General features: G+C 54.3%; 1 protein-coding gene across 1 annotated transcript; it reads left to right on the plus strand.

The window, feature by feature from the left end:
* The first annotated feature begins 1,660 nt into the window (after positions 1 to 1,660).
* TCTE1 (t-complex-associated-testis-expressed 1) lies at positions 1,661 to 16,553 on the plus strand. The gene is made up of 5 exons (XM_032410164.1): positions 1,661 to 1,709; positions 9,059 to 9,422; positions 10,434 to 11,002; positions 13,051 to 13,500; positions 16,051 to 16,553. Exons 2-5 carry the CDS (start codon positions 9,146 to 9,148, stop codon positions 16,258 to 16,260), a joined length of 1,506 nt encoding a protein of 501 aa, XP_032266055.1. The 5' UTR covers positions 1,661 to 1,709; positions 9,059 to 9,145; the 3' UTR covers positions 16,261 to 16,553.
* Positions 16,554 to 17,499: the final 946 nt, after the last annotated feature.

A 17,499-nucleotide genomic window follows, 5' to 3' on the forward strand; every position in this document is an offset into this window, starting at 1 on the left:
AGTTGCTGAGAATGCGGCAAGAACCAAAGGCCTACAACTTGCTGCACTTGTGGAGCTTGCTGCTAGTGGGGAAATGCGCAATAAAGAGAAGGAAGCGGGTGTAAGGCAGGGATGAGGTCTGCAGAGAAACTGGGACAGGGACCCGGAGGGTGGGTGACTTTGTTGTTTCACGGGGAGGTGGCACCCGAGGGGAGGGTGTGAGCCATGAGGTTATCTGAGGGAGGAATGCCCCAGGCCAGGGCACAGCCAGGGCAGGGGCCCTGCGGGGGAGGTGAGCAGGCACAGGGAGCTAGGAGACTGGCAGGTGATGGGGTCTGGAGAGTGCAGGGGGCCAGAGGCTTAAAGTTGCACAGCACCTGCCCCAAACCTGAGCTGGAGCTAAAGCTGAGAAATGGCAGCTCAGAGTGGGAGGAAGCCGAGAGCCCAAGGGCAGCCCTCCTTCTCTACCAGAATGAATGTGCTCAGCACCCAGCCAGGCTCAGGAGCTCCACCTCTGTTCCCAGATCTCCGTTGCTAGAGGAGGGAAAGGACCTCAGGGAACCCATCTCCAAGTCAAAGGCTCCCTGGTGACCAAGTTCTGGGGCTGTTTAGTTAAAATTATAAGCCCAGAGCGTGGCTTCTGGCATGATTTCTCATTCTAATTGCACCGGTGAAAGGGCTTGCAAGGGGACTAGTCCCTGCCTGCATGGGATGCCGGGAATTCTGCAGGGCCGGACTGCTTGCTCAGCCCTGTGGGCTTGCAAAGCTGTACTTCCGGAGCTCGGCAACTGCCACAGTAGCCACATCTCAGCGGTGCTCACTGGAAGCCCAGCTCTTTACCGTGAACACCAGGGGGAAGAGTTGTGGCGGCGCCCCTGTTTTATGATGAGTTAAGCGAGCTTCTAAGATGTTAACTTAGACTTAACATACTAGTAATCGGGAGAGCTGAAAGTAAAGCTAAACTACCTCCATGTGAAACGTCCCACCACCCTGGTCGCCTCTCCCCTCCTGAAGGACAATTGTTCTTCCTAGCCAATCCCCCCCCCCCCCCCCGCCGCCGAAGTTGGTTGTTCCGGCCCATCAGGAGCATCACCCCCTGTCAGGGCTGAGGCGGGGAGGGGTGACATAACGCTTAGGGCTGTGTGAAGGAGCGCTGTGAAAACCTGGAACCTTCCTGCCTGGTGCCTGACATCAGCCTTGTTTACATCCTGGAGAAAGGTGGAAGGTGCCACTCTGCACGGATGCTGCACCCCACAGCTCTCCTGCAAGGCCCGGGGTCAACAGCAGGCCTCAGAGGAGTTCCAGTAACCCCTGCAGGTGCCCGTCCATCTCCTCATCTTCCAGAAGAAACTGCCGATGCTTTTCCTGGACCGTCTTTCCACTCGTCACCCTACACCCCCCGTTTCCACACAAAGGTACCAAGAAGGAACAGCACTCCAGTCCAGGAGCCCTGCCCTGGCTCCCACTCCTCACCTTCCCCCCGGAAAAGCCCATCTATTCCTAAACATGTCCCTCAGAACCAGAGAGCACGCCCCCGCCCCCCCACCACCGCAGAGTTCCTGATCCCCCACACCGCCGCACGCCGCGGAGCTCCGGTGCACACGCGGGTGTACTCGCGCACATGCGCACCGGCCCTCGGCCCCGCCCCCTGGCGACGCGGGGCGTCCATAACGACAGGCGAGGCCGCGCGGGGGCCTGCAGGAAGGTGAGCGCTCCGGCACCTAGAGTGGGTGAGGTGAGCCCCGGAAGAGAGGACGCTCCACCCCGGGTCTCCCTAACTCCCCCTGTCCCCCACTCCCGCCCGGCTGAGTCTGGCTTGGCTCCTTGGCTCCCGGCCGGCCTGTCCCCACAGGAGGCCCCCCACGCCCACCCATTTGAGGCGGGACTCTTGCCTTCTCCCCTAGCTACGGTCACTGTCTGCATACTGGCCCAGAGGCTTAGGGTCTGCGAGTAAAGGGGTGCTGGGGTGGGGGTGGGGGGGCACCGTGAGAAGGAGAAAGGGGAAAGTGGGGCATGGGTAGGTCAGAGCTGTCCTGAGACCCGGAGCCTCAGGCTTCTCAGAAAGGCTGACTCCCATGCCCAGCTCCTGCGGGCTGCAGTCCTTCCTGCAGGTCCAGAAGCTTCGGGACCTCCCTTCCACCCTCCCTCCCACAGTACGGCTGGTTTCCCTTGGTTACCAAGGCACAGCAAGGGCCTCTGCACCCCAGGCAGGTTGGGGGAGAGACTTGCTGGCCTTTGGAGCTGAGCTTCCCTGCTGGGTGTCTGAGCCCAAGGCTGGAGTGAGGGGTGGGGAGCGAATACTCTGGAGTCCTTTTAAAGACAACAGAGCAAAGTGGTCAGGAGTTGGGAGGAGGGCCAGGCCCAGGGGTGTGATTAAGTTTGCTGCTGTCTCACTGGGGCCAATCACCAAGCAAGCTGGGCCGGGCTCTGTCGGAGAACTTTGTTGTCCCTCTTGTGTGATTTCACAAACTGGGAAGTTCCCGAATGGGAATTTGGGAGTGATATGAGCCGAGCTAGGGTCTGATAGGGGCATGAAAGAGATCAGGGGAAGTCAGACAAATGCCCGGGGCCCCTGAGGACATGCCCAGGGAGAGTTCTCCTTGGGGATCCTAAGGTGAAGGAGAAGCTGGCTGAGAAGGTAGGGGAAGCACAGTGGGAGAAGTGGGTGGAGGGTGGAACCCATCTAGCTGAGCCAGCCCCGAGGGTGGTGCCCAGGGGCACAGAGGTGCTTTGGCTCCTCAGCTCAGAGGAAGGGGGGGGGGGGAGGATGAGGGCCAGAGATGTGATGAGCAGGAAGGGGAGAGTGTGCTCCCCCAGCCTCTTCAACTTTCCCATTCAGGCAGAGGGAGAAGCCTCTGCCCACAGTGGTTAGATTTAACTGGGGACTTGAGAAGTCTGAGACGTCCAAGAGGAGGGAATGTGCTAGATTCAGGCACTGAATCCCAGGTCTGTGAGGAACATCAAGGGCCCAATGCGAGCCATGGGCCAGGAGAGCGCAGCTCTGCAGGATGTTCTCGGGTCCCCAGGAGGCCTCGGGCTGAAGGATACAGGTGATGGCCCAATTCTGTGGAAGGACCCCATGCTGGGCAGTGATTTAGGGACTGAGGGAGCCTGAGCTGTTTAGGCCAGCATCAAAAGGGTTACCCGGAGATGGCGAGAGCTCATGAGCTGGAGAAAGTGGGAGGCCCACTGGAAAAGTGCTGTGAACAACCAAGTCTGGACAATTTAGGAAGCAACCCCAACAGCTCATTATTTGCCTATGCTTTTGTGCACGGAAGTAATGGACGGATATCAGCTCAAACCTTAGCTTTCCCACTTATTAGCTATGTGATGCTTACTTAGCAAGTTAGTTAGGCTTTCTAAGCCTGTTTCCTCGTTTGTGCAATGGGGATAATAGTGTCATAATAGCAGTGATAGCCCTCAATAATAAATTTGCAGATTTAATAAACGTATGTAGGTGAGGCCTGTAACATCTCATCATAATATCTATCACATATTTTGAATGCTGGCTCTGGGCCCAGCACTACATGAAACGTCTCACACACATCAGCACGGATAATCTTTGGAAGTAGGTACTATTCATTTCCATCCCCATTTTACAGATAAATAAATGGAGGCTTAGTGGGGTGAAATGACTTGCCCAAGGTCTCACAGATGCTCCGGGGCAGAGTGTAGATTGGCCCTCAGGCAGTGTATTTCCTGAGTCCTTAGCCAGCTGCAAAGGCTTTGACAGCCTAACCCTCAATAAATCATAGCTGTTATATAAGCAAGGATCTGGTTCCCAGAACACTTGTCCAGCAGACACAAGCCATCAAAAATGAAGACAAGCTGGCCGAACTAGGGCATGTTGTCCCTTTATATTACCTGTGCTCGGGCACATAGAGAGCGGACTTTAACACCTAACCCTTTGAGTTAGGGCCTGAACGTGATTTCAGGACCCTGGACCCCGGTCCTACGGACACAGAGTGGGGACCTGGTTGGGGGGGAGGACTGGCCTTTCTACAGGGACTGTGGTCCTGTGTTGGGTTAGGGTTGATGGTGGAGACACAGCATGTGAAGCCCAACAGGCCCATGAAACAGGTGCCAGGAGGCAAAAGGTCACAGGACATGTCCCCACTTTCCCCATCCTAGGGTAACTTGTGCCCTTAGGGACACCAGGTGGGGGCACAAAAGGCAGTCACTCCCCATGGCCCTGACCTTCTCTCTGGAATGTCAGAAAAGATTCCTGCCCCAGAGAAGGATCAGGGTCTTCAACATGCTTCCAGTCTTCAAACTCTGGGATTCTGTCTGCCCCATAGGTTCCCTAGGGAGACAAAGCTCCAAAAAAGGAAGGTGGCTGCCATTTCTGGGGCTGTCCTCCTTGGGCCCTTGGGAGCTGTCGGGGTGCCCCTGGGCCCCTGGCTAATGGATTCCTATCCATGCCTCAGGCTTCCGGGGAAGATAGTGCCCTCAGCTGCAGACTGGTGATGCTTGGGCCAGACTGAGGCCACCCCGGGAAGTAGGGGGAGTTATCACAGGGCCCCTGACTTGTGGGCCCTCCACATTCAGTGGTGTGTTTTCCTTGCCCCCTTCCTAACTTGGCTTGTTGAATCTGAAATTCATTCACACTCAGCTGTGGATGACCGATAAGAAGGGAGATATATATATGTTAGGGGCCTGAAATTTCCATAGCGGGGAGCCAATGTCTGATTGCTCTCTCGGCCTGGAGAGGCCTTCCCTGACAGGTTCTCGTTGCATAAAGATAGGCCCCCCAGCTTCCCAGGGAGCAGGGATGTGCCTTCTTTCCTGGCGGAGGGTGGAAAATTGTGGGCAGTGCCTGGGGAAGAGCAGTGTACTGTGGGGAGGGGGAGGTGACTGCCCTCAGGCCCTGGGCCCAGCCCTCCTAGCTGTCCGAGGACCAGTCATTTCTCCATCCCTAGAATGGGGCTGAGAAGCCTGCCCTGCCTCCCCTGCAGAGTGGCTGTAAGACCCGAAGGACCCCAAAGCTCTGAAAGGAGCTTGTTAACTGCTACATGCTGAGTAGGTCAGGTTGCTGATCTGTCCTCCAGCGGGAGAGATGAGAGGGGAAGCTGGAGGCCCAGGGCGGCCTGGAGAGGAAGAGGCCCCCGAGTGAGATGCCAGGCCTCTGGCCCTTCTCAGCCACCCCATTGAACTATTTCATCTACTGATTTAGGATTTTTTCCATAATTCCATTCACCAAACTGTGAGCCTGCCCAAATGGTCAGGGCCCTTTGGTCACAAAGGGGCAGAAACCCAACTCAGTTTCCGCAAAAGGGACCTATTAGAAGGCTGCCAAGCAGCTCTCAGAACCAGAGGAACTGCCGAGCAGCCAGGCAGTTCTCGGGGGCCTCGGGGCGTCAGACGGGGGACCAAAGGTACCGGGTGCTCTCTGTCCACCTCTCATTTCTGTTGGTCTCCCCCAGGCTTCATTCCCTCCTGCGGCAGACAGGGCTCCATGTGAAGGGAAACAGCCTCCCGCAGCAGGAGATGAGCATCCTTCAAGGACATCCGTCCTTGTGTCTACCTCCAGCTCTGCGGCTGCTCCAACAAAGCCCAAGAAAGGCCCTGATTGGCTCGCATCAGCCCTGAGCCGGTCACCCTGACCAGTATGGGACACTCCTATTGGCCAGAGTCCGTTCTCGGAAGGGGGCGGGGCAGCTCCGAACACCAGCTACCTCCTGTAAAGGAGACCTGGCATGGGCCCGGGATTAGGGAGAAAAAGGAGTCAGAAACAGCCCCTGCACCTCAAGTTGCTCACAGTCTAGGGTGGGTGTGGGTGGAGGGTGATCAATCAGATCACCGAAGGGACAGCGGTACAGGGGTCTGATAAAGGGCCGGGGTCAGGTGAACCGCCTGGGCAGGGAGGGACCATGCTTTATATCATCTTTTTTTTTTTTTTTTTTTTAATTCCAGTTAGTTAACAAACGATAGTTATCAGAGGGGAAGTGGGTGGGGTTGGGTTATATAGGTGATGGCGAAAGTGAAAACTGTCAACTCTGACCTTATTATGAGGTTAATGGTTTCACGCTTTAACCTTACAAATGGCATCAGACCCCGTGGTATGGAGGTTTCTGTAAGCCCTGAAGGACGATAGGGACTCTTTTTGATACCCGCCATGTACCTGGAGCGCATCTGCCTCCTCTTTCTGAGGAGGGGGCTCAGGACCCCGGAGCCCACCCTGGGGTGGGTCCTGCAGGGTCATGCCCAGAGGGGGCCACAGCTCCAACCAGCAGCAAGAAAGATGAAGAGCAGACCTCAGGAAGAGTTGTCGGGTCCTAAGACAATGACGCGCTAGACAGTAGAACCAGCAACGGCCGCCCGGTTCCAGGGGGCGGCCTGCCTGCCCCCAGGTGGGGTGTCCCCAACAGGAGGCCTCCCAGGACGAAGGAGAGGGAAGAGCCTACCTGGATGGTGAGGCTGGGCAGCATTGTGAGAAATATCTGGAGAGTCAGTCAGCTCCAGGGTAACACCAGCCAGAAACCTGGGGCTCCCCCCGCCAAGCTGGGTCCTGCTCCCTTGGGTGTGGCCCACAGTGTGTCTTGGGATACATCTGGGCCCAAAGGGAATGCCGGAATGTTTTCAGCCAGAACTCTGGAGGGAACTTTTGGTGGGAGCCCCAAGACCCCAGAGACAGAGCTGGGAGGAACAGGGCCGGCCTGTTGTCTCTTTCCTCCTGGTGCCCAGACTGCCAGGCCCCTCCATCCTAATCCAGCCCCAAACACCACCAAAGCCACCTTGCCCTCCGCCTCTCCCCTGGAGATAGGGAAGCGCCTCACTCAAGGATACCATCTCAGGTCAGCACTCAGAGGTAGGGCTCCGAGGTATTCTCTCCCCAGCCCAAGACCCCTGTCCCCCATCCTCCACACCCCCCCACCCCCAGTACTCGTTTCAGACATTATCTCAGAGGAATTTCCATAGCCGCCTGCAGAAGGAAGATATCGAAACTGAAGCTCAGATAGGTTAAGTAAATTGGCCAAGGTCACATAGAAAATCACTGGCAAAGCCAGAAATGCAAAGTCATCTGGCACCTCTAAGAAGCATCCCCTCCCAGCCACACCCTCTGAGGGGCTATTAGTCAAATGCACCAGCTGGTTCTTCCACAAATCTGGACACAATCGGTTTGTGAATTTGCATTTGATTTGCATAAGGGTGTCACAAATACATAGATGTCTTCCCTACACTGCCTCATGCCCCCCCCCCCCCCGTCTCTTTCTCTCTGCCCCCCACCTCCCCACACACACAGCCAGGCTCTTCCTCCTTGAGATGCCTGGTGGACTGGGGAGTACCATCTGGTCCCCTCCATCTGCCAAGGACACCTTCGCTGGTTCAGAGTGTTCCTTCCCACCGGGCACTACACAGTGCACGAGTCAGGGAGCAAATCCGAGGGGAAACTGCCGGCAGGAGGAGCTGCACGCGGAGCGGCCCCGTTTCAGCCTGCAGCCTCAGGGCAGGGGCACCTGCAGCAGGGAGGCACGAATGGACAAACGCGGAGGAGGGTCCCCAGCCCCAGATACATCCTCTGTCTCCCGTCTCCAGCCCCAGATTTAGCTGCCTTTTCACCTCCCACGCCTTCCCGCTGCCGTCTGGAATGTCGGGAGGCTGGGAGAACTAGGAAGACTGGATAGGGGGGGGGGGGGGGGGGGGCGGGGAGGAGCGGAGCCAGAGCTCTCAGAGGGCAAGAGGGAAGGTGCCGGCACCCTGGACAGAGCGTGGGTCTGGTCCCCTTCCCCCGTCTTCATCTCAGCCTACACTATCCAAAACAGAGGCCGTTAGATACACGTGACTATTGAGCCATCTGATTTCGAAGGCTTAGTATGAAAAAGTGTATATAAAATATCTCATTAATTTTTATATTGATTACACATTTCAATGATAATATTGTGGACATATTGGGTTAAACATAAAATTAATTTCACCCATTTCTCTTTATTTTGTTTTAATGTGGATGCTAGAAAATTTTAAACAGTATATGTGGCTTGCATTTTGACAGGTATTGCATTTCTATTTGGCAGTGCTGTTCTCAACTCCATCCTCCTGGTTAGGCAGTTGCTGTTCTGTAAAATACTTAACCCGGGAGCTGTTTTGAACTAAATGGTTCTTTATTATACCTCCGTCTTTTGGCAATACACACCCCCACACCTCACCCTCAGAGGGGCAGTACAATGTAGGGTTAAGAGTATGAACTTGAGGGGTGCCTGGCTGGCTCAGTCGGTAGAGCATGCAACTCTTGATCTGGGGGTTGTGAGTTCGAGGCCCATGTTGGGTGTAGAGATTATTTAAAATCTAAAAAAAAAAAAAAAAAAGGTATGAACTTGATAGACTGAATTTAAATCCATCCTTGTTATTTATAAGCTGTGTGATGTGGGGCAAGTCAATTAACCTGTGTTTCAGGCTCACATCAGAAAAATGGGGAAAATATGAGTGCCTATCTCAAAAAGGCTTTTGTGAGGATTAAATGAGTTAATATGCATAAAGAACTTTTTTAAAAAATGTGTCCAGGGGTGCCTGGGTGGCACAGTCGGTTGAGCATCCTACTCTTGGTTCCAGCTCAGGTCATGATTTCAGGGTCATGGGATTGAGCCCCACGGCAAGCTCCATGCTCAGTGGGGGGTCTGCTTGAAATTCTCTCTCCCCCCCTGCCCCTCCCCTGCTCATGCTTGCACGCTCTCCCTGTCTCTCTCAAATAAATAAATAAACCTTTTCTTTTAAAGTAAGTAAATAAATAAGTGTCCAACATATATCAATTATTTATCATTGCTGTGTAGCTATTATTATCCAAAATGTGGGCCTGCTTCTTGCTATAGTTGCATGTGTCACAGTATACTGTGCCTCTTTGGATGCATTATTTTATTCACGTCTCCCGTTCCTCTTATAGGTGACTGCCATCCTCATTTCACAGAGGAGGCATATGAAACTATAAGAGATTCAGTAACTTGCCCAAGGCCACACAGCTAGCCAATGGGATCTATACCTGGATCAGCTCTACTCCAGAGATGGACCCTTAAGAACCACTCTGTGCTACCTCTCTTGCTAAATGCCCACTCCAAAGTTAAGACCTCCACCCCTCCTCTCCCTCCAGGGCATCAAGGACCTGCCAGTGTGAGAGACTCATCGTCACAAGGCCATCACCAAGGGGCTCCCTGCCCCTAGGCTGCCAGTCCACAGCATGCAGGAAACCCTAGCAACATCGACACTGTCGGCACCGAGCCGATCATCAATCTCCACGCAGGAAAGGTTCTTCACTGCAGGCCAAACTTCGAGCACAGGCCCCCAGCCCTCAAGGCCCTCAATCATCCCACCCCCCAGCAAGTCCAAGGGCTGGAATTCTGGGACCAAAGTACGTCGGATGCGCAGGATCATAGCTGAGGATCCGGAGTGGTCACTGGCCATCGTGCCCCTCCTCACAGAGCTCTGCATTCAGCACATCGTCAAGAACTTCCAGAGTGAGTCTGTCCCTGCCCTGGGCAGGAGGGAAAGGCCAGGAATGGGGCAGGATGGGTGGGATTTGCCCAGAGGCGAGCAACTAGGATAGGCTTGCTAGCGAGGCCTCAGAGGCTGGGTCCTGGCGCAGCCCCGGCGCTTCCGCACTGTGTCCTCATCCCTGCTCAACACTGCCCTTCCCCCTTGGGGCCAGAATGGTTTCTCCCACTGCCCCCACTTCCAGGCCCCACCAGGTTCCCACCCACACTGTGCCCTGCGCGCCTATGGCCTCTCCTCACTTTTCCCACTCTTTCCAGCCAAACCCAGCCCAAACCGTGTTTACTGAACACCTCCTCCAGTAAGCCCTCCCTGGTGGACCATCCTCCACTCTCTTGGAGCCTTCCACAGTGTGTATAGGCTCTTGGTTTGTTCTGTACTCTGTGCTCTGTAAATGGTCATCCTTTTCAAAGATGAGTTGCCAACCTCTCCTACCAGGCAGGGTGCTCTGAAGACAGGATCGTCATTTTATGTACAGTACCTACTGCCACCCAACCTACAATATTCTCACCTGACTGATTTGTTGTCTGCCTCCTCTCTAAGAGGGAGTGGCTTCCTCTGTCTTGCTCACTCTTATATCCATGGCACTTAGAACAGTGCCTGGTGCACAGGAGGTGCTCAAACATTTTCTTGTTTTGGATGAATGAATCAAATCATTTGGGAATCTCTGAACTCAGGATTATGTCCTGCATCAGACCAAGTGATAATCGAAGGCTAGACCGGAGATTCTTGCTCAGACTGGGAGTTCCCGGAAACCAGATACTAAGCTGTCCACCTTCAGGCAGGGAACACCCCAAAGCCTGTCTCAGCCTGAGCATCCCTGGGAGTAAACGCTGTCCCCCCTCTCGGACTGGGGCTCCCTGAGGGCCGGGGAGGGTCTTCCATTTCGTCGGTGCCCCTAGGCAGGCCCGGCACAGGGCACCACGCCATGGGGCCCCCCCACACTGTGACTCCTGCTTTCCTTCCTGTTCCCAAAGACAACCCTATCCTGAAGCAGCTGCTTCCAGAGCACCAGCAGAAGGTGCTGAGCCACTTGTCACCCGAGCTGCCGCTGGCTGTGACCGCCAACCTGATCGACGACGAGAGCTACTGGCGCCGCTGCTGCATGCAGCGCTGGCCCGTGTGCCACGTGGCCAGGCATGGCGGCAGCTGGAAGCGCCTGTTCTTCGAGCGGCACCTGGAGACCCTGATAAAGCACTTCATCCCAGGCACCACGGACCCCGCCATGCTCCTCGACCTGCTGCCGCTGTGCCGGAGCTACGTGCGCAGGCTGTGCGTGGATCAGCTCCTCCCGCCCGTGCAGCTGCCCGCCCCACCCCGCCCCGGGGAGCTGTCCGACTCGGGCAGCGAGGGGGAGACGGAGGAGCCCGCCACTGACCACTACCAACTGCGCGACCTGGTGGCTGGCCTGAGCCACCTGGAGGAGCTAGACCTGGTGTACGGGGTCAAGGACTGCGGCATGAACTTCGAGGGGAACCTCTTCCTCTTCACCTACCGGGACTGCCACTCCCTGGCGGCCACCATCAAGGCATGCCACACCCTCAAGGTACCCGAGGGCCCAGCCTTCCCCCACCTCCCATCCTCAGCGCCTCTCAGATTCCCTCTCCCCTCCTCTTCCTCCTCCTCCATTCCCATCTTCTACCTCCCGTTTCCTTCTCACTCACTGACCAAGTGTCCCTTAATGCACCTTGCGCCAAGCTGGATTCTGGGGGTGCAGAGATGAACAAGGCACTGCCTTCCCAGTTCACGAGCCATTTAGTCGTCCGAGGATCATCTGCACTCCAGGCCCTATCCTAGGTGCTGAAGATTCAATAAGGAGCAAAATTAAACCATTTGTGCCCTCTGGAGTGAACAGTCTGGTGGGATAAAAGGCACTCATCAGCAATCATGTAAATGTGAAATTACAACTAGGATAGGCTTGCTAGATTCAGCAAATAAAAATACAAGACATCCAGTTAAATTTGAAACTCAAATACACAATGAGTAATTTTTTGGGTGAAGTATGTCCCAAATATTCTGGTTGGGAGAGGGAAAGCCTGCCAAAAAGTCAGAGAAAGAGGAAAAGGGGGACATGGCCCTGAGTCACAGGGCCAAGGGAGGGGTGCGTTTCAAGAAAAGGGGCAGGCAGCAATGGGGGGTGGTGATGCTGAGGACGAATTTAGCAAACTCGGAGGTCACAGAGCTGGAACTGTCAGTGGAGTGCCAGAAACAGGGACCAGATTCAAGTGGTTTATGGAAAGAGTGGGAAGTGAGGAAACAGGATGGCTGTGATCAGCTTTTTCAAGAACTTGGCTGTGAAGGGGGCGAAGGGGAAATCAGTAATAGATGAAGGGTTTGGGTTTTCTTAAAAAGATATTTGCATGTGTTTAAAACCAATGTAAAGCTCCATCCAATAGCAAGAAAGCGGCCGAGTCCAGGAGAAAGGCACAGGTTCATTGACCAGGGAAGGTTCCTGAGAAGGCAGGAGAGGTAGAATTGAGGACTGAGGTGGGACAGTTGGCTCTGGGCAGAGGAGAGAGTGGGTGTGGTGGGTAGCGTGGGTTGCTGTTTGGTATTAGGAAAGTGAAGGGTTCTCATTCAATGGCCGGGAGGCAGGGGGAGACTTGACTGCTGAAAGGAAGCTGTAGGGTGGCCCCCTGAAGTTTGAGGAGGCTGAAGAAGGTTGAAGTCATTGTTTCAGAGGAGGAGGGAGTATGTTGTCCAGAGAAACAGGGCTGAATTGGCACACAGCATTGAGGGTCTATTGGTGGTTCCAGCGATACCAACCAGTCCTGTCATGTGACATTTTTCCATCATGTCAGTTGCTTGGGCACAGATATGCAGAAAACAGAGAGTGGGCTTGATCCAGGATTGGAGCTTTGCCAGATAGGTGCAATGAAATGACAAGAGGGACAAGAGGCTCTAAGTTGGCCAAGAGGGACGTAAAGAAAGCAGGGGACTGAAGGATGGGAAGAGGATGGAGAGGCCTCAAGGAAGAGGGAGGAGTGGAAGGAGCTGGTGAGAAGGGGGAGGGTTAGGGCTCCCATCTCCAGTATTCCCCCACGCTAGTCCTACCCCATTCTTTCATCTTTTCTCTCCATCCTTCCATTTCCCATCTCTCACCCTGGTTCTTACCCTGGCATCTCCTTCCAAGAGTTCCTCTCCTCGCCATGTGGATCTTGGCCAGCTGAAGAGGGCACAGCGAGGGGCTGGGGCATCAAACAGACCTGCATTCAAACCTGCCTCTGGGGCTTGATCACTGTGTGACCCTGGACAAATGACCCATCCACCCTAAGCCTTCCTTTTCTATCTGTAAAGTGCCTGGGATGCTGAGGGTTAGAGATAATGGTTATGATACCCTCTAGCAGCATGCCCAGCATGCAGTAATTTCTCGATAAATGCTAGGCTTTCCTTCTACTGCCTGCCACCAGTTCGGCACCGATCTACCATGTGGGGCAGTTCTGCTCTGCCCAAGGGCCAGTCAGGTGGCCAACAGCAGGTGAGCAGAACCTCAGGCCTCCCTGCAGCCGCCTCCTCTCCCTGCAGAAGGTAGGTAGGCAGGCAGGCAGATTCTCCCTGGCTGCGGGCTGCTGCATACCCTCTACCTGCCCACAGATCTTCAGGCTGACCCGAAGCAAGGTGGACGACGACAAGGCACGCATCCTAATTCGCAGCCTCCTGGATCACCCAGCCCTTGAGGAGCTGGACCTGTCACACAACCTCATCGCGGACCGGGGCGCACGTGCCGCAGCCAAGCTGCTGAGCCACAGCCACTTGCGTGTGCTCAACCTGGCCAACAACCAGGTGCGGGCACCTGGTGCCCAGTCTCTGGCTCACGCCCTAGCACACAACACCAACCTCATTTCCCTCAACCTGCGCCTCAACTGCATTGAGGATGAGGGCGGCCAGGCACTTGCCCACGCCTTGCAGACCAACAAGTGCCTCACAACACTGCACCTCGGTGGCAACGAGCTGTCTGAGCCCACCGCCACGCTCCTCTCCCAGGTGCTCTCCGTCAACACCACACTCACTAGCATCAACCTGTCCTGCAACCACATCGGGCTGGTAAGCTCTACCTTCTGGGGCCTTGGGGAGGTGGGTATGGAATCCAGCTGCCTTCGGGTGCTTCCAGGGTAATTGTTAAGAGCACAGACTTTACCTGGTTCCATCCCAGCTCTGCCATTTTGCACTTGGTTAAATTACTTAACCTTTTTGGGTCTCCATGTCCTCATCTGTAGAATGGGGATCATAATAGTATCCACTTCTAAGTAGATACTAGTTGTTACTGGGAGGATGAAATGAGTTGTACTTGTAAAGAAGTTAACATTACATGCACTGGCTAGGACCTCAGTATCGCTAGCTGTTACTGTTATTCAGGGTTATATCCTATGCTATGCACTGATATCCTTCAGTGTTCCTTTATTCCTCACAGTTATCTAGTAGAATGTGTATTCCTTTTTCTTTTTTTTTTTTGAAGATTTTATTTTTAAGTAATCTCTACACCAAACATGGGGCTCGAACTCACAACCCTAAGATAAAATGTTGCGTGCTCTACCAACTGAGCCAACCAGGTGCCCCTAGTAGAACGTGAATTCTTTCTTTCCTTTTCTTAAGATTTATTTATTTACTTGAGAGAGAGAGAGAGAGAGAAAGAGAGAGAGATGGGGGAGGGGCAGAGGGAGAGGGAGAAAGAGAGACTCTCAAGCAGACTCCCGGCTGAGCCAAGAACCTGACACAGGCCTCAAACTCATGACCCTGAGATCGTGACCTGAGCTGAAATCAAGAATTGGACACAACCGACTAAGTCACCCAGGCACCCCTAGAGTGTGTATTCTTAACCCCACTTTACAGATGGAAAATTGAGTCTCAGAGAGGCTAGTGAATTGCCCAAGAGCATCCAGTCAGTAGAGAGTGGCAGAGCTGTGATTCAAACTCAGGACTGGTTGAAAACCAGATTTATTTATTTGGGGCGCCTGGATGGCTCAGTCAGTTAAGTGTCTGCCTTCAGCTCAGGTCATGATCCCAGGGTCCTGGGATCAAGCTCCATATCGGGCTCCCTTCTCAGCGGGGAGCCTGCTTCTCCCTCTGCCTCTGCCCCTCCCCCCTGCTCGTGCACACGCCTCGCTCTCTCTCAAATAAATAAAATCTTTTTTATTTATTTGAGAGAGAGAGTGTGTGCGCAAGGGTCAGAAGGCGAGGGAGAGAGAGAATCTCAAGCAGACTCCCCGCTGAGCACGCGGAGCCTGATGCAGGGCTGGATCTCTGGAGCCTGACATCATGACCTGAGCAGAAAACAAGAGTCAGACGCTTAACCCACTGAGCCACCCAGGCGCCCCACCTGGGTCCTTTCTGATAGATGATGTCTCTCATTTTCTTGACCAAGTCTCAGAATAAGAAATGCAATTTACATGAACACCTAGTAAACATATACATCAATATAGTATCATTGAAATATACCTTTACTGCTTGTGATACATGCTGATATTTTCCTTTATATTCTATTCTACTTCATTTTTTTAAAAATGCATCTGCAGGGGCGCCTGGGTGGCTCAGTCGTTAAGCGTCTGCCTTCGGCTCAGGTCATAATCCCAGGGTCCTGGGATCGAGCCCCGCGTCAGGCTCCCTGCTTGGCGGGAAGCCTGCTTCTCCCTCTCCCACTCCACCTGCTTGTGTTCCTGCTCTCACTCTCTCTGTCTGTCAAATAAATAAATAAAATCTTTAAAAAAAAATGCATCTGCAACCCATTGAACTGGCTTTGCGACACACTCTTGGGTCACAGCCATAGAACACAACCATTCTGTCTCTCACATAAGAGTGTTTCACATCAAGCGTGGCCCACCCAGCCCAGAAGGGGTTGGAGCCGTGAGGACTAGTGAGGAGGACCCTCCATGTCCTCCAGGCGGGGCCTTGCACCCTCTCCCAAGAGAACAGTCTTGCTCAGACACACATACACTGTCTCCACTCGGGGTGCTTTTGGCTATAAGTAACGGAAACCTGAACCAGGAAACAGCTTAAACAAGAGGAATGTTCATTATGTCCCATAATCAGAAGCCCCAGGGTAGGGGGCCTCTGGAGTCGGTAAATTCGCTGGCTCGGTGCTGCCATCTGCTCTGCCCACCCAGCCACATGGCCAGATCCTCTCAGGAGCTTCTCTCACGGTCCCAAGATGGCTGCTACACCTCACACAGGGCCAAGCTCAGAAGCAGAAAAAGGGAGACACCCCCTCTCTTGTTCTCTTTTCAGAGTGAGGAGACTCTTCTCAGAATGTCAGAATGTCCTCAGATGTCATTAGCCAGATCTGTCTCACACGCCCATGGCTGAATCGGAGGAGGGGAGTTACCATCACTGTCACAGAACCATGTTTTTCAAACCATGAGCATTGAAAATCCCTTTAGTAAGTCTTGAGCACCATTTTTCTTATAGAATAGAATGGAATAGGATAGGATAGCATAGAACACATTAGTGTGCCTCACGAAGAGGCTAACCGTTGTTTTGCGAAACTCTCGTTCTAGTCACATCTTTGTATAAACGTGTGTATGTGTGTGCACACGCACACGCGTGTGCAGTCCCGGGTAGTGATATGAAATGGCCCCTTCCCTTGTACTCCTCTTCCAGGACGGCGGGAAGCAGCTCCTGGAAGGCATGTCGGACAACAAGACCCTCCTGGAGTTTGACTTGCGCCTGTCAGATGTGGCCCAGGAGAGCGAGTACCTCATTGGCCAGGCCCTCTGTGCCAACCGGGAAGCTGCCCGCCAGCGGACCTTGAATCCCGGCCACTTCATGTCACCAATCGTCGCCAAGGGCCCTGAGAACCCTGCACGATAAGGTGGGGGACAGGGCTGGGGCAGTGACGGGACCTGGGTCACTGCCCTAGCCCCATCCCTCATTTCATGCTCGCTCATGCCTGCTGTAGAGTGCCACGCTGGTCTAGAGGGAGGAGAGTGGGAGAGACCACGGATATCCTCGGGGTCAGTGATCAAGGGTGATGTGGATAAAGACGGGGAGGGGACTGGGATGGGGGAGAAAAGGGGTATGAGGTGGGACCCGTCCCCTGTACTCCGGAAGAGGATATTACCATACCCCCTGAAATGACCGACTTCTTCCAGGATTAGGGAAGGCAGAGAAGATTCTGAAAGCCTCCCCAGACTACCCCATGAAGGCCATCCATCTCCCTGACCCCTGCCTCCCAACCATTGTCCTCTCTACTGAACAGGTCCTGGACTTTTTGACCTTCAAACATGTGCGTGCCTGCAGGGCACACACACACCCTCAGTCTCTCTCTCCTCTGGCTACTGCAGAGCTTTGCCCGGCTCTTTCACCCTCACCCCTGCCGATGCTACCTCGCTATTACTTGACTCTGCTAAAGTGATCCCATTCTACAGGCCATTCCATCCCCTAATTCTCATCCCCCCCCCCAACACACACACAACCTGGGAAGGGGGAAACAGAGGTGACAGAAGGGACTCAGACCCACTGCCCCCACCGGGGAGCTTCTGCTGGGAGGAGGAGAGCATGGGGGAGGTGCCACACAGGGGAGGAAGTCAGTGAGTCATCCACAACTTTATTATCCACATTTGATTTGTACAATCTTTGCGCTTGGAAATCCACGACAGAAAGGCCACAGTGTGATGCACCCAATTGACAGAGACCTGTCTTCTCCCCAGCCAGGCCCAGCCCACCCCCACAAGCCCTTGTCCTCAGCACATAGGGAGCCTTCCAGGTGCCCTCCGAGAGTCCCCAGCACTCTGTGGCTGCCCACACGGGTCACATCAATGCCCAGGGCCACAAGAGGACCTAATAGGTCCAGGCTGAGCCCCATCTCCCATCCTCCCCCACCCCGCTGAGGAGTCCAGAGCCTCCAGACCTGTGGTCTTTCCAAAGGATGGGTCACGGGCTGCAGCCACCGCCTAGGGGTGCCTGCTCTCCAGGGACTCCTTCCAACAAGCAGGCGCCACGCCGAGCACCAAAGGGGGCTTGGGAGTGACTGCACTTGTGTGCCTGTCTGGGCAAGCTAGAGTCTGTCTGTGCCTGACACCCTCTGACAGTTCGGGAGTGCAAACGTGT

Source organism: Phoca vitulina, unplaced genomic scaffold, assembly GCF_004348235.1.
Source record: "Phoca vitulina isolate PV1807 unplaced genomic scaffold, GSC_HSeal_1.0 scaffold11, whole genome shotgun sequence".
In the NCBI taxonomy this organism is placed as follows: domain Eukaryota; kingdom Metazoa; phylum Chordata; class Mammalia; order Carnivora; family Phocidae; genus Phoca; species Phoca vitulina.

What these genes read in the sequence shown, in the direction of transcription:
- TCTE1 (XM_032410164.1), top strand. Translation starts at nt 9,146, where the DNA reads ATGCAGGAAACCCTAGCAACATCGACACTGTCGGCACCGAGCCGATCA. An exon ending in CATCGTCAAGAACTTCCAGA is followed by an intron (nt 9,423 to 10,433) that starts GTGAGTCTGTCC and finishes CTGTTCCCAAAG; the next exon opens with ACAACCCTATCCTGAAGCAG. An exon ending in CCTGCAACCACATCGGGCTG is followed by an intron (nt 13,501 to 16,050) that starts GTAAGCTCTACC and finishes CTCCTCTTCCAG; the next exon opens with GACGGCGGGAAGCAGCTCCT.